This window comes from Ranitomeya imitator, chromosome 1 (genome assembly GCF_032444005.1).
Source record: "Ranitomeya imitator isolate aRanImi1 chromosome 1, aRanImi1.pri, whole genome shotgun sequence".
NCBI classification, from domain to species: Eukaryota; Metazoa; Chordata; class Amphibia; order Anura; family Dendrobatidae; genus Ranitomeya; species Ranitomeya imitator.
This window is the reverse complement of record NC_091282.1, coordinates 154,754,045-154,777,423: the sequence shown is the minus strand read 5'-3', so window position 1 is coordinate 154,777,423 and position 23,379 is coordinate 154,754,045. Positions and strand designations below refer to the sequence as shown.

The following is a 23,379-nucleotide window of genomic DNA, read 5'->3' as shown; positions in this document are numbered from 1 at the left end:
TGAGGAATAAGTACCCTTAACTGCCGCCGTTAATAGGCGTATCGGCGGTCGTTAAGGAGAAAAATTACCTGTGTGTGCGACTAACCTTGGTATATTCATTTTATACCATTTTGGAATCTTCTACATACTGCTTACCTATGTACATTATTCGCTTTGATGCTATCCAGTTATCACTGACAGTACCAGATCGGCACCAGCATCGTAATTGTGTGAAGTCACGTGTAAGGCTGCTTTCACACTGCATTTTGCCACCTGTTCGTTGCCTCTGTTGGGGCGGCTGAGAGCTGATGTTTTTAGCCTGGGGGATGTCAATATCCTTTGCCCCTTCCCAGGCTATTAATATCAGCCCGCAGCTGTCTGCCTAGCCTTTGCTGGTTCAATTTTATAGGGGGACCCAATGTCAATTTTTTTTCTGGGGTCTCCTTGTAAACTATCCAGTAAAGGCTAAGCAAACACCTGTGAGCTTATATTAATAGCCTGGGAACCTTTGGCAATTTTCTCCTTCCCACAATATTAACATAAGCCCTCAGCCATCGGCTTTCCCTCTGCTGGTTATTAAAATTTATGCGGGAGCCTACACAATTTAAAAAAAAAAAGTTTTTAAAAATAAACAGATATTGCGTTTCACGCATTTTTCTGACAGTTGCTTTTTTGTTACAGCATATGTAGGTTAATTATGTTAATGCTCCTACATAGGCTGATGTGTGTAGCTTTATTTAATATTAATGAGAGTATCTGGCTGAAATGGTTGAACTAGGAAATTACATCACAAATATATATATGCACCAAGAATTGCAGAAAGCTTGCAGACATTTCTGCAATCAAATACGCAATGTGCGCACATAGGCATATGGTCTATGGTGCTTTTCACATGTCAGTTTTTTTGCAGACCACGTCAGCAAAATAATCATGGCGACATGTCCGATATTGATTGGAGCCACACACACAAAATACCCATGCAAATGGATGTTTCCGCAAAAAATCACTAATGGCAACTTGATCCATCAGTGTGCAATTCTTGTGCTGTTCATTGTAACATTGTAGTGGGCAGGAGAAGCTTTACAATATATATTTTTTTTATGATTAGAAACACTGATCGTAAAATCTAAAACACTTGACAATGTGTTGAAAATTGCATTCAAAACGTTGATTAAGATTTGACCCTCACACCGTTTTTTTTTTTTTCATATAAAAAACTCACTGAAGATTGAATGAGATCTCACTAAGCATTCGGGCATTTACATGTCAGATCACATTTTACAGTATATAATAGCATAAATGTACTCATGGTAGAAAAATAATCAAGGATTCATGCATTTAGGAATAACTAAAAATGGCACACAAAGTGCAAAATGCTTCACCGTAATGAGGTAGGAAAAATTTGCAAGGCATGTTAGGCATTTTTCCTCTCTTTACTCCACGACTGGCCTAAAATTTTGTTTTTCTATTCATTTTTAAAACTATTGAAATAGTTAGCCAAAAGAACTCCAAACTCAAAAAAAACATTTGGCACACACCAGGGACTACACTTTTTTTGTGTAATATTCGTTCCGTTTCCATAGGTGTTTTTAATCGGCGTTTCATTAGAGTAGAGTTTTATCAGAATTTCATCATTTTTAATTTGAAGAAATATACAACAATGCAAGTTTCTACAGCTTCTTATATCAAACCGCTAATGAAAAATGGACTTTATACAGATGTCATCCTAGTGCTATCTGATTTTTTTTTTTTTCATGAATCCATAGACTGATCCAAAACTGGGATCAAAATCCGACGTTTTTTCTTTCATTTTGTGCGTACTACTCAGTCCGTGAAAGTACACGATCATGTGAACAGCCCTATAGGCTGTAATGTGTACGAGTGCTATGCATGCTAAACGCTAATAGAACTTGTACAAGAAAATCTGATGTCTTAATGAGCCCTAAAAATAAAAACAAGTGCAGTAAAAAAAATTAGTTTGTCATACAGTAATCTGAAAATCCACCACTGGTTGGCCACACAGAACTACAAAATAATCTTAAAATTCACAGGAGTAGGAACTGGCTGAGCAGAAAAAAAAACAAATTAAAATCAATTGAAAAAGGAAAGTGGCATATTGCACTTTAATTTACAATCATAGTATGTGATAACCTGACCAATCAGATCTGTTTATAATGACTGTGTTTATCCAAGCGATACATACGCCCCGCCATGCACCATTCAATTATGGAATGCAACCTCTGGACCAACTAAGGGTCTCCAGATTGAGCTCAACATCTCCATATGCAAAAATAAAGCTATTAAGTTTAGGTCAGGAAACTCTCGGACGGTTCAGACATTGTGATGTGTGTAACTAGCAGTAATGGAATTTGAAAAGATGACAAACAGGTGTAGCAAAGATGATTTTGGACTTGAAGCTGAACTTGATTTGGTTTATGTGCCAAGTGTTCTTGTGTAAAGCTATAGATAATGCACATGGTGATATCACAGGGGTAAACTCTTCTCTGCCGAATCTTACAAAGCTCCCTGCGCTGCATTTATATACGTGAAATAAACTGCTCGCGATTGTTCTGTGATTCGTTTTGTAAATAAAAATACATTGCCTCTATAAAACTATAGGGTTTTACTGTCAGGCGAATTACTCCAGATTGTTGTAAAGCCTATTCATCACACAAATAAAATCAAACAGTGTTAAGTTAACGGAGGCCGTATTTAGCTGTTTTCTATAAAAGTGCTTCATTCTGCCTGAAAACTGAGTAAATGACAGCAATTTCTTGTATTACTTACCCCCCCTTTTGCAAATCAGACTAGCAAATTTTCCTGTCTCTTGTTATTTTCATAGCAAGAACCATATTTTCCCTGTCTTATGTGATGTCTTTTGAGCCCATGTCAATGTATTCCCCTTCTATTCACCCCTTTCTTTGAAGGCAGCTGACACGTTCTTCGCTTTGCTTTTTGTCTGCAAAATTTTTCGTATTCATTTTCTTCCCCCCCCCACCCCCTCGCCTCTTTCAATCCACTCACTTGTCCATCTGCTTTCACTTTTGTTTGCTTGAGCCGGTCTCTCATCCCAACTTGATAATGAGGAATGCAGTGTGACCCTGACCTCCATCAGCCCGGGTCTAACCTCCTGACACAGTGACATAACCTATGACCCTCTACTTGACAGCTTGATTAATTACCTTGTGTTATGATTTATGAGTAAGTGCTATGCAAAAATAATAGACAACAGGTGGTCCTTTAAAAACGGTTTGGGCCATATTTTCTTTGCGTGATTATTACTTTTTTTTTTCCGTTCTGCAAGTGTTTGAAGATGGGAATTTTCTAGGACAATGTGGGATTGGCAGCAAAGGAAGGATTCTTGTAGCGGTGGAATTCATGGAGGGAGCTAAGATGCAGCTTGGCTCGAAAATGCTATGTGGGGAACAGTTGCCAAAATGTATACAAAACACAGGCCATTGGCATTTTTCTTTCATTTCTATCCCAGGTCACATCTTCAGAAAATTGGCCAAATAAAAAGGGCTTAAGCGCTTGTCTTCACAGTTATGTTTGCTTTTAGGGCTTCTGATTGGTTGCTAGGGGCTCAGCTTAGCGGTCATAGGACCTTCTGATTCATCAGCGACATGTATAGGGCATTATTCTATGGATTTCCATAGAGAATGATGTACACTATTCAGCTGTCTAGCGTGTAGCAATGCGTCGGCCTGTTGACTGCTTTAGACTTGTAATGCAGGGAAATAGATGCACGTGATTGATACGTATATGGAAAGTTTGATTAAACTTTTTTTCACATTTTATGTGCAGGTTGGCCATTATACATCAAGGTTTTCTGAAGAGCTAAAACTAAGCACTTCAATGTGGAAAGCACAAGGACAATTAATAAAAACACTACACTATACTAAAGACACGATAATTTGCACGACTTGCTGTCGCTATGTCAAGTCATGGATAAATAAGAGTTAAAGGAAGCAATAAATGATAAAAAGAAAGCTTAACCTACTTAAACCAAGAAGGTCAAAATGAAGCATTATATGGGGAAAAAATGTGTGAAAGTCAAAGGCAGCAAAGTCGAAGACAACAATTCATTGCCAAGGAAAGTAAAAATATTCGCTATGTAAATAATCGGAGACTTAGAAATGATAATGGGATAACATAAATGATATCCGATAAATGATCTGGGTGTAATGGTGGAGGAGGATGAGGGAGAAGCCAATCTTTTACATGCCTTCTGCTCTTTTGTATTGACATAGAAAACTCCAATGACAAGTGACAAACCTAAGGATCACCTGAATACTCCTCTAAATGGTACCTGCCTAAGCCGACAAGAAGGTCACCACAGCCTAAAGAAAAGTAAAATGGTCAAATCATAAGAGTTCTCGTAATCTAAATAGACAGACCATTATTTCTAATCTTTTAGGATTACATAATGATAGGGTCTGCACATAACAATTATGGTGCCAGTATTCATAAAGGGGTCAAAAAGTGAGCCTGAAAACTGTATACCTATAAGCTTAAAGAGGTAATCCAACTCCATTCACTTTTACATCGGGAAGTGAGAGGGGTCCGATGACCTCCCTTTTCCAGATATCAACAAGCACCAATATCATGCACCTATCCTATTCTAATGGCTAGCACTGGTGTCAATACATATGCAAGCAGCTGTCCTTTTCTAATGAATGGCAGATTGGTGATACCTGCTGCTCAAATATGCCAGTCAGTATATACAGGTGCATCTCATGATAGACCTTGGAAACTAAGGTCCCAGAGTCTGGAGGAAGAGTGGAGAGTAGTGATGAGCGAATATACTCGTTGCTCGGGGTTTTCCAGAGCACGTTCTGGTGATCTCCGAGTATTTGTTAGTGTTCGGAGATAAAGTTTTCCTTGCCGCAGCTAGATGATTTGCGACTACTAGACAGCTTGATTACATGTGGGGATTCCCTAGCAACCAGGCAACCCCCACATGTTCTTAGGCTGGTTAATGGCTGTAAATCAAGCAGCTTAATCAACAAAAGCTAAATCTCAGAGCAGTTACAATTACTCGGAGACCACCTGAGCATGCTCGGGGAAAACCTGAGCAACGAGTATATTCACTCATCACTAGTGGAGAGTAGTGGTGAGCGAGTGTACTTATTGCTCGGGTGACCTCCGAGTATTTGACTGCTCGGAGATTGTTCTCATCTCGGCAGCTGAATGATTTACAGCTACTAGCCTGCTTGATTACATGTGGGGATTCTCTAGCAACCAGGCAACCCCCACATGTACTTAGGCAGGCTACTAGCTGTAAATCATTCAGCTGCCACGATGAAAACTAAATCTCCGAGCAGTCATAAATACTCGGAGGTCACCCGAGCAATGAGTACACTTGCTCATCACTAGTGGAGAGGCCACACTCCAAGCTGCTAGAGGTCTAGTGTGAAGTTTCCAGAATCAGTGATGGTTTGGGGAGCCATTGTGAGAAGCTCCTGTACCTGTAGACATTGAATTTCCAACACCACTCACCAGATTATCCCTTTAACCTCTATTTTGGCTAAAATATATGAAGGTTTTCTTGCGGATGCTAACCTGGAGTGTCGCAATGATGGGGCGGCACGGTGGAGCAGTGGTTAGCACTGCAGCGCTGGAGTCCTGGGTTCAAATCCCACCAAGGACAACATCTGCAAAGAGTTTGTATGTTCTCTCCGTGTTTGCGTGGGTTTCCTCCGGGCACTGCGGTTTCCTCCCACATTCCAAAGACATACTGATAGGGAATTTAGATTGTGAGCCCCAAAGGGGACAGTGATGATAATGTGTGCAAACTGTAAAGCGCTGCGGAATATGTTAGCGCTATATAAAAAAATAAAGAATAAAGATTATCCTTTATAGCACTGCATCAGCTTATCTGATCAGCCTTTTTTAGGATATTTTAATTAACAACTGGTGTAGTATTAAAAAAACAAAAGGTAATTATTAAAGGCCATGGGATACAAGTTTGCAGTCACTCAGTGAGGCTTCTCCAATGTCTGGACTTGGAGCGAGTGGTCATGTGACCACAAGTATGCAATTTGTATACTTCTAGCCAGATTCCGACTAGACTGTGTCTGGCTTTCTCAATTCACATGTATTAAGTGAGGCAGCGCCCATCTAGTCGCCACATGAACACATGTATGCAGTCACGCTCCCGGCACTGGTGAATCCTCACAGCGTGCAGGGTGCGCGCTGTGAGGATTCACAACTCTGCATTTACATAGGCTACGAGTATGCAGTCACTCTACGGCTGTACACCCCCTATGATGGTGTTCCATGTTGATTTTTTTACACTGCTTACTTTCGCTACATCATAAACGACATGTCTGACAGTTCCAGCAAAGTCAATGGGATTTATAAAAATCTTACGCCTACTGTTTTTTTTTTTTTTTACCTAGCATAAACTGACCAGCAGGGTGTGTTTCGAATTTACATGTAAATTGCTCTGGTGGTCTTCGCTGAGTTTTTCACCATCTAAATGCTTTTGATGCATAAAATCCATCGGGTAAAAAATGCACATGATTTTTCAGTCACTTTCCATTGCAGAAATGCACTAAAATCACATGTAATCCGCACAGTGGCGCAGTGGTTAGCACTGCAGCCTTGCGGTGCTGGGGTCCTGGATTCAAATCCCACCAAGGACAACATCTGCAAGGAGTTTGTATATTCTCCCAGTGTTTGCGTGGGTTTCCTCCCTTGGCTTCCGGTTTCCTCCCTCACTCCAAAGACAATTCTGATAGGTAATTTATATTGTGAGCCCCAATGGGGACAGTGATAATGTATGTAAAGCGCTGCGGAATAAGATAGCGCTATATAAGCAAAGCATAATAAATAAATAAACAATACAAACACAATGAAGTATAAAAAAAACAAAGCTGCTTAATTCAAAGCATGACATCGCAATAATAGACAAAAGCCACAACGTCAAAAACACGGTAAAAGTGTCACGGAGTTACCGTGACAGAGCAGTACCAGGAGACTGCAGCGTCTGATGGCTCCTGCTTCACCACTGAGAAGAAGCACTTCTTCAGTGTATTAAATGTTTGTTTTCTTTCATCAGGACAGGGGTTAATTGGCCATGTGGTAATCCCTGCATTCAGCTGTGCTGGGTTAGCCACTCCTCTCTCTCCTATAAAAGCTAGGCCTTCAGGTTTTCACAACCAGCTCTACCCTCTAGTAGTGTTTCATCATCCATCCCCTGCAGACTGTGAGCCCTCGCGGGCAGGGTCCTCCCTCCTTATGTACCCGTGTGCCTTATTTGCTCATGTCTAATGTATTTGTCTATATTTGCCCCGTGTTCACATGTAAAGCGCCATGGAATAAATGGCGCTATAAAAATGTATAATAATAATAGATTCTTGTCTGAGATAGCACTTGCTAGATAGACCTGAAGAGTGAAGAGCTGGAGGAGTTTATTGTGGGACTGTTGCTTGGTTTGTACGCTTGAAAATTCCTCATCCTTACCGGCTTTATTTTCTTCTCTCGTTCTTCACACCCTGGTGAATACCTCTGTTATTTGTGAGAGTATATTTGTGTGAGTGAAATTTTCATTTACCCTTGTCTTTGCTCCCCTGTCTGTCGGGTTGGTGTACTGCGGTACACGGTAGGCCTCTCTTCCCCGGGTGGAGGAAGGGGACAGACGCAGGGCTGCAGTTAGGAGACAGGGCGATGGCGGAGGCCCCGGCATCCTCGTCATCTGAGGTATCCCAGGGAACAGGCTGAGTTAGGGCGCCCCATAGAGCTTGGGGCAGGAAAGGTGCCCCTGGTCCCAGTTTACTGGCCAGTCCTATCGTGACAAAAAGAGCATGAAGAAAAAAAAATGCAATAAAAAAACATTGCCAGTGATCTACGGTAATTTATATAATAGATGCAGAAATGCCACAAAAAATCTGCAACTTCAAATACCCTTAGACTTGGACTGTTGAACAACCAAATGAAATAACATTGGTCCGTGCTCTATTTTTACATGGATAGCACTCAGCCCAAAAATACATTTGTGTGAATTTACCCTAACCGAGATTTATCTGTAAATACTAATTCCTTCTGTCTGCGAAGAAGCGTACTTTGGTGTTTTTCAGGAGCAGAAAATATTCTCAAACAACAATGGCGGTATTAGGGTATGTTCACACGTAGTTTTTTTTAAGGCAGCCGCAAACAACGATTTCTTTTTTTATTACTAACTGCTTCAAGAAATGCCCCTTCTTTGAGGACTTTTTGAAGTAGATTTTCATTTTCTGAAGCAGTTTTGAAGTTTCTCAAGCATCTTGGAAGAGTGTTTTTTTTGTCTGTTTGTTTTTTTGCAACCTTTTGATTGGACAGTGTCTAGTTTGGAGCTTATTTCATCATAAGCCACTTCAAAGAAGTAGTTTTACCTAAACAAGCTGCATACACTACTAAATAGCTTTCTTAGACCTGATGATATGGTGTACTTTCTCTGAATATCCACGGCAAAATAACTATATCTTTTTAAAAATGTAAACCTGTTTTCTGCCAATCTGGCCAGATTGACAGCTCCACAGTGTCCCTCCTCTCCGCTACTGAAATGTGACAAGCGCTTTCACACTTTAGGCCTCATTCAGTAGCCCATTTTTCACGTACATGGTCTAGCCATGTTTACCAACTGTAAACTATAGAATGGTTCACAATTTGGTGTTTTTTTTGCAGTGAAAAATCACTGCGAGCACACATTGCCATCTATATGCTGCCTGTAGTTAAGATTGGAATGGATAGGAGAAGTTTTACAGTTTTATTAATGTTATTTTTCATACAAGACAATCATGGAGGAAACACTGCTGGTATATACTAACACACTGACCAATAATACAAATTGTACCATTTTTTGTGTAATGAGAAATCAGGCCTAATATCAGAATTCCTACATGGATTTTTAAGGTAAGTACACCAGTATAATCAAGAAAGCTATGACCACCAATCCAATATATGGTAAGAAAAGCAGGGTGCAAATAATAAGTTAAAATATAACTTTTAATAATTAGATTAGATTAAAATCGTGCTGAAATACACCCAATAAACAAAGCAAAACTCACAAAGGTGACAACCAACAGTATGCGGACACAAAAATAAATTAATCCACAGTCTATATCCTTAGACAACCGGAAAGACCAAGGAGCGAATTACCAAAATTGGTTCCTAGTAATGCTCAAATGAAGACTCATTTTGAAACCAACATTTAGAAGATCGATGATAATAAGGCACAAAATGCTCTATATATTGCTCATGTGAAAATTCCAAACAGACCAATAGTTTGTTCAAACAGTTAGTAAAGGAACGATCTCCCCTCATATTCTTTTGTTCGTCAGATCATTCAGGGACTGTGAATTTTATAATGGGTTCTTGACTTGAAGATACCCCCATACCCCCGATTTCTTCATTAATATCTCTATCTTCCCCTGATGAGTATGGTAAACGAAACGCGTTGGGAAGCCAAGCTTATTGGGGTCACGGTATAAAGCGTCCTAACTGGTCATTCTTTATGGGGTATTGTATGGACAAAAAAGTGCAACCCCCGCATCTTGATACCAGAATTTACGGTCCCTGAATGATCTTTATGTCCTTATTATCATTGATCTTCTAAATATTGGTTTCAAAATGAGCATTACTAGGAACCAATTTTGGTAATTCGCTACTTGGTCTTTCCTGTTGTCTAAGAATATAGACTGTGGGTCTGTGACATAGTGTCACCTATGTGAGTCTTGTTTTGGTTATTGTGTGTATTTCAGCACGATTTTAATCTAACCTAATTATTAAAAGTTATATTTTAACTTATTAGTCGCACCCTGCTTTTCTTACCCTAAGTACACCAGTATCATATGAGCTCTAGTTAGTAATGAATGCAGCTTGTATTGTTAAATTTGGTGGCATATCTGCTTTTAAAGGGATTTTCTGCTACTTTAATATTGATGATAGCCTAGCAATGATGGTGCAAATCTGACTCCCAACCTTCCCACCGATCGTCTTATTGAAGGTTCTGCGGGGCAGCAAAAGTAGCACAGCTCTGTGCACTGTGCGGTGACCTTTCCAGTAGAAATGAATTTACATCTTGTAGTTTTCGTCTTCCTCTGGATCAGTATAGTTTTTAACTTGATCGACTTTTTTTTTTACCCTTATAAACATAGGTATGAAACCACTGTACTCTACAGTTAGAACTTTTATCACTTGTTTGAGAAGATGCAGAATTATAACCTGTAACAAAAGCTTCTCCATATAATGAGATTCATGTTTATGTATTTATTTTTAAAAAGCACTAAAGGATTTTTACATTACTTTTTTCCCCTTGTTTAAAACAGTTGGTATAAGTAATTTTCTGTATCATGACCTAAACAATTGTCTACCTTCTACCTAATCATAGTTTTCCTATACAGTAAATTAAAGAGAATTTGTTAGCAGGATTTCCTGTCCAAATGCGAGGTAACTTTGTGTGCGTGTGCATATACATTATGGAGGAGGTGATAGAGGAACAGGCCGGCCATGAAAATGGACAGACTGACCATGCCCTTACATGGCTGGTCAGGTCCTCCATCACTGAGAAATCAGCTTTTGAATTTATATGCAAATGAGGCACAAGAGCTATTTGTAGATCTGAAGCCTTTGTCACTCCAGCTCTATTTACTGCCCAGCGCTGCCTCCCCCTTATTGACTGACAGCCTTTATGCTGTGTGACTTCAAGCAAAGAAGTTGTCAGTCAAGCAGGAGGAGGCGGCTCTGAGTGAGGAACAGAGCTGGAGGGACTGAGACTTCAGATCTACAAATATCTCTTCGGCCTCATTTGCTTATCAACTCAATCTCAGATTTCTCGGTAATGGAGGAAGGGTCTGGCTATGTAAAGGTATTGCTGGACTTGTCTTTGAAAGATCTACATGCACATATAATATTATAATATAGACTATACCTTAACTATCATCTAGCCCTTTAAATAGTCGTTCTTCAGAAGAGACTTGGAAGTTCTCACTTGTTTGACCTGTGGGTCGGGAGACTGGGATATCGGGTTGAACAATCTTGTTAATGACCTAAGTGTGTGTGATCTGATGTGTTTTCTGGGATTGTCCTCCTTTTCTTCTAGTTCCTTTTGGTTATCCATTTAATAAGCCAATCCCACCAGGCAATCTGTCACTTACATGAGCTCTACCAAGGTTGACTTTTGGTAGAACTTGATCTGCCCTGTGTCACATAGAAGAAGCAATTTGTAAGCTGCCATAATTTGCGTAAAACTGCTTTTATATGTGAACATGGGCACATTACTGGAGTATAGTGTAGTGAAATACGAGTCCAAGAGAAAAAAGGAGTTAAAATAATTTAAAAGTGTGTTGGGAATTTCTTTGCAGTCGTATTTCTTATAAGGCGCAGTAAAAAGAGACATTTCTGAGAAATGAAAACTTGTCAAGCATTTTTTTTTTGTGACTTGCTTCACAGAAAGTATTCATGACTCTGTTAAAGACTGCCAAAGAGATTGTAGCCGAGATTTTACAATCTCCTCCTGAGATTTTATGCTTTGTAGAGAGGAAGAAAAAGCTTACACCATAGCTGCTTTTAGCAGACGTGAGATCAGATTGAGAAAGAACTGCTTTAGTTTCATAGCCGGTTTCTTCAACCTCAGACCAAAACCAGCAGCTGCACCGCAAGGGGTCCGGTGTCTGTTCTAAAATATTTGTGTGCCAATAATGTCCAGTGTAAATAATCACAGGAAATCGTTACCTCGTCTCTACTTACTCCTTTCGCAGCGAGGCCTCTACGCTGTTTAAAATCCAATTGAAAAGGAAGAGTGTTAAATTGATTTTTTACTGCAGCGATTTGAAAATCAGAATGTTTTATTTCTTAAACCGTAGATAAAAAAGAATTGACATTGTGTCATCGTAAAACTGGACAAATGAGTTGGCTAATGATCGGCAACTAGATGATAAATCTCTTCATTTTGAAGTCTTACATTTGTGTCTGATTTTTCGTATATGATAAGATCAGTGAAAATGTGCTCACCACCCCCCATTGAAAAAAAAGGGTCCTCTAAAGCAGGGGTGTCAAACTGCATTCCTCGAGGGCTGCAAACAGGTCATGTTTTCAGGATTTCCTTGTACTGCACAGGTGATAATTTAATCACCTACACAAATAATGAGTTGGTGATTAAATTATCACCTGTGCAGTACAAGGAAATCCTGAAAACATGACCTGTTTGCAGCCCTCGAGGAATGCAGTTTGACACCCCTGCTCTAAAGACTACTTTGTATGATGGCCGTTTCCATCCACAGCTGCATTCACCACTCTGTAGGCTATTAGTCAATCCTTTCAGCAGGTCCTGCTTGTTCAGAACCTGCTCAGGTCTTCATACCAGGCACTTTGGAGCCATCTTGTTAATAGAAAGCAAGACTGCAGTGCAGAATTGTGGAGGCCAGTTAGGGTCATATGTTCGGATTTGTGTCTGACAACAGGTTATCACGTGCATTTAATAACATAAAATAGAATAATACGTGCCGTTCTGAGCTATAATACTTGCTAGGCTACATTGAAATTAGGTAATGTTCTAATTTCATTATGGGAAGGGATTACATCTGCATATCTACTGTCTCCAGATGTGCCCCCTGATATTCAGGGGCGGTCCTGCCTTATTGCAGTTGGTTCATCTGCAAATGAGCCCACCACCGTCATACCGCAAGATTCACAGATGCTCTTGTGATCGTTCCCTTTTTCTCCCTGTGTAGATTCTAATTCTCCAACTCAGGATGTTGAGACACAGCCTCATAATTCATTAATAATACAATATAAGTACGGCCATACATCACCAAGTTTAAGTGTTAGTAATAAATTAATTTTGATGATCAAAAGTGGAATTAAACTCTAGCACACTATCCTTTTTCCCTTGAAGTCCGGTTTGTGGAGAGATTTCACTTGGTAACCCAGATGTGACCATGAAGAGTGGCTCGTGTTTTCTGCAAGAGCAGAATACAGTTAAGCCAATCTTTTGTAACTCCATTGTTGGCACTGTTGCGTTGTATTGTTGAAGTCCTAATGTGGATTTCAAATGAGCAGTATCTCTTTCCTGCTTGTTTTCAGCTTTCTTGCAGTTACAGCTTTTATATAACTGGATGTTGAAGGGAAATGAGTGGACATCTCTTGTTTCTTGCTGGTTCTGCTGGACTGGATTTCCTTTGGTCTTATATGAGATTCCCATGTTAATTCACTGCAGTCAGAGTAATCGGTGAATGTGCAGGAAGCTAAGAATATGCCTTTTAAAGGGAAGCTGTCAGCAGGATTGTGCACAGTAGCCTATAGACAGTGTCAGGTCGGCGCCGTTTTACTGATTAAAATGATACCTCGGTTGATTAAATCCGTCTTATGGTTGTTGTTTAATCATTATTTTCAGTTTGGGTCTGTATGTGGTGGGGGCGCACCATTGTGAGGTGCGCCCCCACCTCTCCGCACCTCACAATGGGGCAGCGGATGCGCCGGAGAAATGCATCCGCTGCACCCATTGTGTGGCGCATCAAACGCTAGCGTCGGAATCTCGGCCCGACGCAATGCGACGCTAGTGTGAAAGTAGCCTAAGCCATCTGTATAGCAATGTAGGTAATACTTTGATACCTGTAATCTGTTGTTTTATTCCAAAGAAATCCAAGCTTTTCTTAATATGTAAATGAGCTGTTAAGATCTATTGATCGGACACTGATCTCCCTGAGAATCTGCTTCCAGAGATTATTGTAAATGAAAGGGCAGGCATTACCAGTGTGAGACCTGTAATGGCTGACAGTCTACTCTCCTAATCTACAGTATATGTCTCAGACTGTTAACTCCCTCTTTTATTCAAAATAAGCTCTGGAGGTAGATTCTCGGAGAGATCTATGTCCGGCCTATAGATCTTAACAGCTATTTTACTTACACATTAAGAAAAATGTGGATTATCAAGGTATCATTTTATTCTGCTTCCTGTGACCTACATGCTTATATAGACTGCTTAGGGAAGAGTTGTTCCTACTGGTAGATTCCCTTTTATCCAGGAGTAGCTCTATGGATTATATGTGAAGCTATACAAAGCGTCATTAATTTCATTTACTGAGGTTTATAATTAATGTTTATTGATTAGCGAAGTTTAAGAAAAGTACCGTAAGTCAAGCCATGTCCTATAAATGGAATATACTTTCCTTATACACTTTCTATGTAACTAGAAAATGTGAATGTGCACAGCGTTCATGTAAACCCATGACACAGAAATCACTGATTTGCTATTTACATGGGTTTTTCCATTGATGCGTTTTAATGAGGCATCTTCCACTCTCCGATGACACTGTTACAGATCGGCAGAGTCCTCTCGAGATTGCTTCATGTTGTTGTTTAAACAAACTACAAGGAAGAGCAGGTCCCTGTGGGTGACACCTTTCATGAGTTGTGCTGGAGAAGCAATTTTCACATGCAGGAAGGCTTCTGATTATTTATGTCTTCTATAATAGATGTCACATGACTACAGCTCAGAGGAATATTGATTCTGCTGTGTTACGCCCATGGTTCACTCCCTATATACATACACAATTAGTAAAGCTGCGAGAACGAACTCAGACGGCTGTAATTTATCACCATGAGTTACTAAAGAGAGTAACTGTTTAATGAGGACTATGAGATCCAGCATCAAGGACCAACGTGTTTGCATGTGTCACCTAATGGATGGTTCTCAGCCTTCACTCATCTTAGGAAATGCATGCTGGAAAAGTGGTATTGCTCTTTATGCTACAGTAACAAAAGAAAAGTCAAGTTGGTTGTCAGTCTAAAGTTGACTCCATAGAAATGGAGGAAGGCTTATTGTAATCCAGTGCCTTGGTGACCTCCTTATTTTGATCCTTATGACTTATTGGCCAAGCAATACCTTCTAGGAAAAAGATATGCAAAATGTCTCTCCACTCTCGTGTCATCTATTAGGGACGCCACCCTGAAATTTATAAGCAAACCAGGGTCTTCGTCAAAAGCATAAGACGCCCATCCACAGGCTGCGTTTCAGGGTTCTTGCCCCTCATTTGAGGCTTGGGTAAATATAAGGCATATGGCAAGGCTCGTTAAAGGGTTGGACATAGATTTACATAGTGTAACTACCTCTAATACATGGCAGTAGAAGACCAGCTTTCCTACTGGTGGAGGAGAGCCTAAGAATACAGTACCTTGGCTTGTTTTCTGAGTCTACCGTTTCTCTGCAAATTTGAATCTTGATGATACGTGATTTCTGTAATAAGGGAGAAGTGTTGTGATTTATGTATCTCCAGATAGGAGACCTGGAAGTGACGATGATAATTGTTAACCGGCTGCATAAACACATCAAAATGATTATCTAATCTTGGGTAATTTTATGTATAGCACGCTATTTGGACAAAGGCATTGGACATACAAGCACTTAATTCAGGTTTTCCATTCAGTCCCATTACTGCAGGGGTATAAAATCCAACAGCTAGCCATGTACTGTAGGTCTGCCTTTACTAACGTTTGTGAAAGAATGGGTCGTTCTAAAAAGTTCAGTAAAGTTAAGCATGGTACAGTATGTAATAAGATGTCACTGTTGTATCTGGTTAGTACATTAAACTTTTCTCTCCTAAATATTCCACCATAAACCCCCTCTGGCATTAACTTAAGCACAAAAAGTATGTGAGCAGGCTGAGCATGCAAGCCTTACACCATCAAACACAATACCAAGCGAAAGAGTAGTGTAAGGCATGTCGCTGTTGGTCTCTGGAGCATTGGAAACCTTCTCTGTGGAGTAGTGATCACACTATTCTACCTGACAGAGGAGTCTGGGTTTGAAGAATGCTAGGACCTAACTACATTGTGCCATCTGTAGAGATTGGTGGAGGAGGGATAATGCTGTGGGGTTGTTATTCATGGATCAGCTTAGGCCGCTTACTTCTAGTGAAGTTCAATCTTAATGCTTCAGTATAACAAGACATTTTGGACGATTATTTGCTTCCAGCTCTGGAAACCATTTGGGTAATGCCCTATTTCAGAACCCCAATGTACAATGCAAGGTCCATAAAAAAAGGCAAGGTTAGGCGAGTTTGGTTTGGAAGAACTGGAGTGGCCACCCAGAGCCCTGACGTCAACTCCCTCTAACATCTATAGGATGAACTAGAATGAAGATTGCGAGCAAGGTCCTCTCGTCTCATCCTCTCTCTTGTGTGACCCCACAAATGATCTACAGAAGGAATGGGCAAAAATTCCCACAGACACAATTTTAAAATCTGGTAGAAAGTCTTCCGAGAAGAGCAGAAACCGTTTTGGCTACAAAGTGGGGCCAACTTCATATTCATACCTATGGATGTAAAATGAGATGTCATAAAAGCTGTGGTAGGTGTAATGTGGGGTGTCCCAATACTCTTGTCCATGTTGAATGTGTATGTTAGATTACAAACTCTTAGGGTATGTGCACACGTAGAAAGATCCTCTGCGGATTTTTCCGCAGCAGATTTGATAAATCCGCATTGGAAAACCGCTGCGTTTTTTACTGCAGATTTATTGCGGATTCTACTGCGGATTCCGCTGCGGTTTTATATCTGCAGTTTTCTATTGGAGCAGGTGTAAAACCGCTGCGGATTCCGCACAAAGAATTGACATGCTGCGGAAAATAAACCGCTGCGTTTCCGCGCGTTTTTTTCCGCAGCATGTGCACTGCGGATTTCATTTCCCATAGGTTTACATTGTACTGTAAACTCATGGGAAACTGCTGCGGATCCACAGCTGCGGAAACGCTGGGGATCCGCAGCAAAATCCGCATCGTGTGCACATAGCCTTATCCTGCAGTCAGACACTTGTGCATGTGTCGTCACCCTGCTAGAATGTATGGATCGAGTAATTGTACAACAGGATTCATGGCTAGATCCATACACTGCAGTGCTGTGGATACATATCACTTAACTTATGGCATCCTATTTTCTCCTTTCATTACAGGAGGGCTTTGCAGTAATTGTGTTGAATCCAAACGAAAACTACATAGAGGTGGAGAAAAGCAAACCTCTGGCACAGCAGCAGTCTCCAGACAGCTCCGATGAGCCTGCAGAGAAGAGAGAGCGCAAGGAACGGATCCTAAAAGATAACAAAAAGCGAAGAGACTTTTATGAGAAATACAGGAATCCCCAAAAAGAGAAGGAAACTATACAATTGTACATAAGAGTAAGTCATTTGGTAACTTTGCAATGGATTTTCCCCTTTTGGCACACTTGCGATGGTATTTTAAAAATAAAAAAAAGAAAAAAACCTTTTGCTTTCATACAAATGGTAATCGGGATATGTCATCAGCATACAATAAGTGTAAAGGTACCTTCACACATAACGATTTCGTTACCGATATCGTTACAACGTCACGCTTTTTGTGATGTAGCAATGATCCCACTAACGATCTCGTTATGTGTGACAGCGACCAATGATCAGGCCCCTGCTGGGAGATCGTTGGTCGCTGGGGAATGATCAGGACCTTTTTTTGGTCGCTGATCACCCGCTGTCATCGCTGGATCGGCATGTGTGACGCCAATCCAGCGATGTGTTCACTGGTAACCAAGGTAAACATCGGGTTACTAAGCGCAGGGCCGCGCTTAGTAACCCGATATTTACCCTGGTTACCATTGTAAAAGTAAAAAAAAAACAAAAAAAACTACATACTCACATTCCGATGTCTGTCACGTCCCCTGCTGTCAGCTTCCCTGCACTGACTGTCAGCGCCGGCCGTAAAGCAGAGCACAGCAGTGACGTCACCACTGTGCTCTGCTTTACGGCCAGCGCTGACACAGTCCGTGTGGGAAGCTGACGCCGGGGGGCGTGACAGAAATCGGAATGTGAGTATGTACTGTTTTGTTTTTTGTTTTTTTAACTTTTACAATGGTAACCAGGGTAAATATCGGGTTACTAAGCGCGGCCCTGCACTTAGTAACCCGATGTTTACCCTGGTTACCCGGAGACTTCGGCATCCTTGCAGACCGTTTCAACGATGCCGAAGTCTTTCCCCTGATCGTTGGTCGCTGGAGAGAGCTGTCTGTGTGACAGCTCCCCAGCGACCACACAACGACTTACCAACGATCATGGCCAGGTCGTATCGCTGGTCGTGATCGCTGGTAAGTCGTTTAGTGTAACGGTACCTTAAGTGTGACTGCTGGAATCCCCACCGATCACTAGAACAAAAGATTCCGTGGTCCTTTTAGCTTTTACCAGACACCACAACACCTTCCCCCATGCACCGGGTATTGCATCTGTGCCCTGCTCCGTTTGATATCTGGTGTCTAGTTTTGCAAGAAAGTTTTACACTTAGAGGTCGTCACAAGAAGTACGGTATATTTTTATAATTTTTTTATGGATCTTGAGATTAAAAATAATTTTCATAATTTGGATGAGTAAAAAAAAAAAAAAAAATGTTCCTGTGTTGAGATAATCTTATGAATGTGCTTCTGCTGTGCACTGTGTAATGACCGTGCAGGATCATGGTCTGATCATAAACAGCTGCTGGGCAGGGGAGGATGCAAAAGAGTATACAGACAGGACGGCAGGGATTGCAGCAGCTGCTTTAACAAATCCAACTGTGGAACCTATTTTTATTTCAAGACCTACTGATTAAAATGTTCTTTGTTCATGGGACAGCTCCTTTAAATTAGTCTAACCCATTAATTTTTTTTTAACCTAAAATCCAGCTGTGATTGCAGATCATGGAGGGGACATTGCTATACACTATGAATAAAACACAGCTGAAAGACTTATCTATTGGACAGTCTGCAGGAACTTCTGAAAGCGCCTGCATAAATTGTGTTGGGGTAAAAAAAAAAATATCACAACTTGGGTTTTCCAGATTTTTGGTCTAGAGTGTCAGAATGAAAATATAGCCAATAGCCGAAAGCAAGGGAATAACTTCAGAGAGTGTTACTTCACAACTCCTGTACATGCCCGTGATATCCAATGATTTTGTTATTTCCGGTGTTATTTAAGAGGGCCAGTCACCTAGTCAAGTGCCCCTTTTTGCTTTTTATGTTATCCCCCTGCTCCCCTGGATATTTCACTATTTTGTTTTTAAAATCTGCTATATGATTGCAGAGATATGGGCCATTTTATTTTGTGTTAATTTTTATGATTTTTCACAAGAGGGTGTGGCCCACAGCATAATTATGCAGAGCAGCCTATGAGCCACACCTACTTGGTAAAGACAATGAAAATCAGCAGTAATAAAAAGGCCCTTATCTCTGGAATTGTATGGCAGATATTAAAAGAAGAAAAATGTGAACTATCTAAGGGGATAATCGGGAGAAAATAAGGGCAAAAACTGGCCATTTTTCAATTGGTGATGGGTCTGCTTTACAGTTGCTGTCCAAGTATACTTGCGGCACCCTAGGGTCCTGGTCGTCGCAGTGGAATTGCTTTCCTCTCGGGGAGAGTGATGCTACGTTTGGAGGCAAAGAAGGATAACTGCATCCAGGTATCACAAACATGCAACATGTTCACACTCCAGACCAGAAGGGGGAGCTCTAAGCCTGTTTAAGGTGAACTCCCCTATAAGAACATCCTGATCTGGAGGGAAAGCAGTCAGTTCCTGTCAGAAAGACAGAGGGAAAGGAAGCAGAGGAGCCATGTAGCCTGAAGTGCTACAGCTCCTGGGAAGAGACATTCAGAAGGCAGAACTGTATTGCAGTGAGCGGGAAGGAAAGCAAAGGAAAGTAGAAGATACCAGAAGGGGACCAACCCTGCACAGGCTGCCTCCTTCTGAGGTGCAGAATCCCGGTAGCTGGAACACCGAGGGAGTAAGGACATTTATGCTTTACTCCAGAGACTGGCAGGACAGCTAATTGCAAGTTACCCATCTGCACCTACACCCCAGGAGGCACGGTGGCACCCCTTAGAGGCCGGGGCATGCTAGAGTCCCTATAAACAGCCTCAAGCCACCAGTCATACGGGTATTGTCCTATCCGACTACGGGGGACAGAGAGAGAGAGACACCACATCTGTGAGACCCTTATTTGAAGCCATAGGCAGTAAGGGACTACAACACTGCAGCGCAAGGGAGGGCTACTGATTTCCACCTGGACAAAGGGGACTCTGGACCTGCCTCCAAACCGGCCGGACTCTGCCTGCCCTGTGATCTGGTGCCCTGGACTGTGGATGCTGAAGTCTTCAGTAAAGGTAAAGAGACTGCAACCTTGTGTCCTCGTTCTTCTCTGCGCCTCTCACCATCTGTCATTCACACACTGGGAAGCCCTGGGGATATACTTCACCTGTGGGAAGGTAAACCATCTAGCTGCCATAACATCACCCCAGCCGACCCCTTAAAGCAGCGTCGGACACCCTGTCCAAATACAACAGGTGGCATCACGAACACAAACTCTATCCCTTTTAAAGACCTTTCCCTTTTACACAGACGTCCCAGGGCCACGGACCGGGTCAGCCACCGTGACATCCCCCTGTGAACCGCAGGACCCGGTACCGAGAACCCCACGGCCCCATGGGGGCGATCCAACTTATCCTACCAGATCTTGCCAGTTTTGACATTTTGCCTGGAGTTGGGTTAAATAGAGCTCTATATAAGTAATAGTCTGGGAATTTTTTTTGCAACACTTAGGCGGGGTGTGATCACTTGGAGGTGTGCGGCCTTCCTGGATTCTTCCTGTTTCCTTGGTGGGACTAGCTGGATATTAGTCAACATGTGCAAAAGGAAAAGTAATGTGCTGGTTACAAATTCTAGCCTTGTGAAATTCTTTACTCCATAAAAAAAGCAGCACATGTCCACTGAATGCCTTGTTTTCCTGCACACCTTCAACAGGAGTGTTAATGGCAGATTCGTCTAATTGCACCCACTAAACAACCTCAAGTGCTAATTGAGAAGTTACAATAAAGCATGTATTGACTGCAGGTCGTGCTCCTCCCTCTTTGTAGGACAATCCGTAATACACAGAAGGCCCACTTATTAAGGGGTTTTATGCCCTTTAGCACACAGCGTGATTATGTCTTATGAAGTCACCAGAGCCGTCTTGACATTACTCATTTTTATAATTGTAGACTCTAGCTTGTTTAGATTACCTAGTTAATGGGTTTGTGCATTTTTGCAATTTTCCATCCAATGCATTGAGGAAAAACAAATTAAGGAAATATCCCGCTATTTGTGCATATAGCTCATACGGTAAACTAGAGTTAGTGGGAACTGCAGGGCACACAATCCCAAGAGAAGGAGGTGCCAGTAGCCCCCGCTAATCTCAGTACATAAAGTTCTCTGCAGACCTCAGATATGCTGGCAGAGTTACAAATGTTCTTTATTGATATACACACGGGTGTTCAGAAGTGCCAGTTGTCAGCCAGTGAAATGGGAATATTCGGTGCTGATGTGCTACTTCCTTTACTCCACAATACCTCTCCAACAACTTAGGGATCTTGGGACCTTGGTTGGGTTTAAGCAGCAATCCACTTCACTGATTGAATACTGGCACTTGTGAACACCAGGGTGTGTTATCAATAAATAATTTTTATGATTCATATTTGGTGTGTAGCTAGGTTTCTTTACTTGTATGGTAAACCAGTTTTCCTTATGGGGGTTGTCCAGGTCCCCTATTCGAATCAATAAAGGATTAATCTGCAATACCTGCTGCGGCCACTTTGCACCTGACAAAGCTCGGCAACTGAGCACTTCGGCCGCCACAAGGGACAGATGATTGTTTGGGGTGCCTGGTGTTGTCCCCCTCAACCTAATGTTGATGACTTGTCTTAAGGATAGGCCATCAATATAAGGGCTCCGCTCCTGAGTGCCGGCAGCAGCGCCGGGTACTAACATGTGAGACTCATCTGAGTTTTTTGCAGGTGAGTATGAGCCCTAAAAGTCCCAGATTACCCCTTTAAGGAGAAATTTTTTTTCACATTTACAATTTATTTATTAAAATTTGGAAATAATTGTTGGCCAAGAGCCAAGCTGCCAAAAAGAACAGTCGACTTTGCTAGATTGTAATATGACTGTTTTGTTCCCTGAGGACTACCAGGGGAGCCAGGTAGCCGCTATTCTCTTGGGTTGCGCTCCCACAATCTGGAACTAGCAGCGTATGATCACTGCGTCCAAAGCGCTCCCTTCTACTGAACGCAGGTAAATCCGCATGTGTGCACTGAATCGTACAGATTTACCGCATCTAATAGATTCTATTGATTACATTTACCCTTAGGGCATATTCACATGTTCAGTATTTGGTCAGTTTTTTACATCAGTATTTGGAAGTCAAAACCAAGAGTGGAACAGTCAGAGGAAACATATGCACCACTTCTGCATTTATCACCCACTCCTGGTTTTGGCTCACAAACACTGGTAGAAAATTCTGAGCGTGTGAACGTGGCTTTACTATAAAATAAAGCGGTCAATCCATGAGAGTATGATTACATTTTTTTTTCAGGGTACAAGTTTTATTGATACATATTAAAATATGAGGACAATTGTATCATGCCCTCAGCTGCAGGTTCGGTCTCTGCTGTGAAGGGAGACCGGCACCTTTCACACAGCTCCACTGGTACTACTCACCCTGTCCGTGGCTCCAGACGATCAGCGGCTCCTTTCTCTGCTAAGAACCTGCATCCTCTTGGCAGGTCTCCTGGAAATGCTCTTAGGAGGCACGCCCCGCTTCCTGCACATACTTAAAACAGCAGAACACCTGTTCTCTATTAAGGCTCTCTGTGCTATGATGCTCTGTGCATAAAAGGCATCCTCCCATTATGGGAGGTGCCTGGACAATGTGTTCATTCTATTGTTTATGGCCCTCTGCTCAGTCCACACTCTGCTGTGCTCTGCTCTGCAAAGTGTAGTTTACTTTTGGTTTTCTAATCCCTCTGTCTCCTCAGTATCCTCCGCTGGCTCCTGGATCCTTCTGGACTCCCTGGTTTCCACTCCAGGCTGACTGAGCTGCTCCTCGCAGAACTATCCTGATATTGCTGCCGGCTGGATCAGCCTTTCCGAAACTACACAGAGCTTCCAGGATCCTCTTCACGGATAGAGCTTGAATTCCACCGTCTTGTTTATATGGTCTGTACGGGTCGTCCCTCTGGTCCAGGTACTGCGGCATTTAGGCCATCTGGTGTTGTGACGGGGGAATCCCTGTATAGGGGTACACCTTGCCCGGTGCTCCACTACGTGGTTCAGTGTTGTGGTCCAGAGGGTTCTTCTCTCAGGCACCTCTTTCTGTTTGTTTAAAACTTCATTTAATTAAACACCTTTGCATTTTGAAGCCATTCTCCTGTCTCTTGTGTACCGGGTATACAGCTGCCACTGCTCCATCAGTGGTCTAGTGAGTCCACTATATTTCCCCATGCCCTGTGGGCGTAACAGTTTGTCCAGGCCATGGACTCCGCTGATACCCGATACTCAGTTCAGAGAGAGCTGGCTACGCTTTGTCAGGGCCAGGATCAGCTAATTTCCTTCATGCA

The 23,379-nt window shown here is 41.8% G+C and overlaps 1 protein-coding gene across 4 annotated transcripts in view; it reads left to right on the top strand.

Moving 5' to 3' along the window:
- Window positions 1-23,379, top strand: part of ARB2A (ARB2 cotranscriptional regulator A) — a 607,421-nt gene that overhangs the window by 233,783 nt on the left and 350,259 nt on the right. For all 4 annotated transcript variants that reach the window (XM_069751802.1, XM_069751789.1, XM_069751796.1 and 1 more), the window contains one exon: window positions 16,909-17,130. In XM_069751802.1, the coding sequence (XP_069607903.1) occupies window positions 16,909-17,130 (222 nt within the window). The remainder of the gene's footprint in view (window positions 1-16,908; window positions 17,131-23,379) is intronic.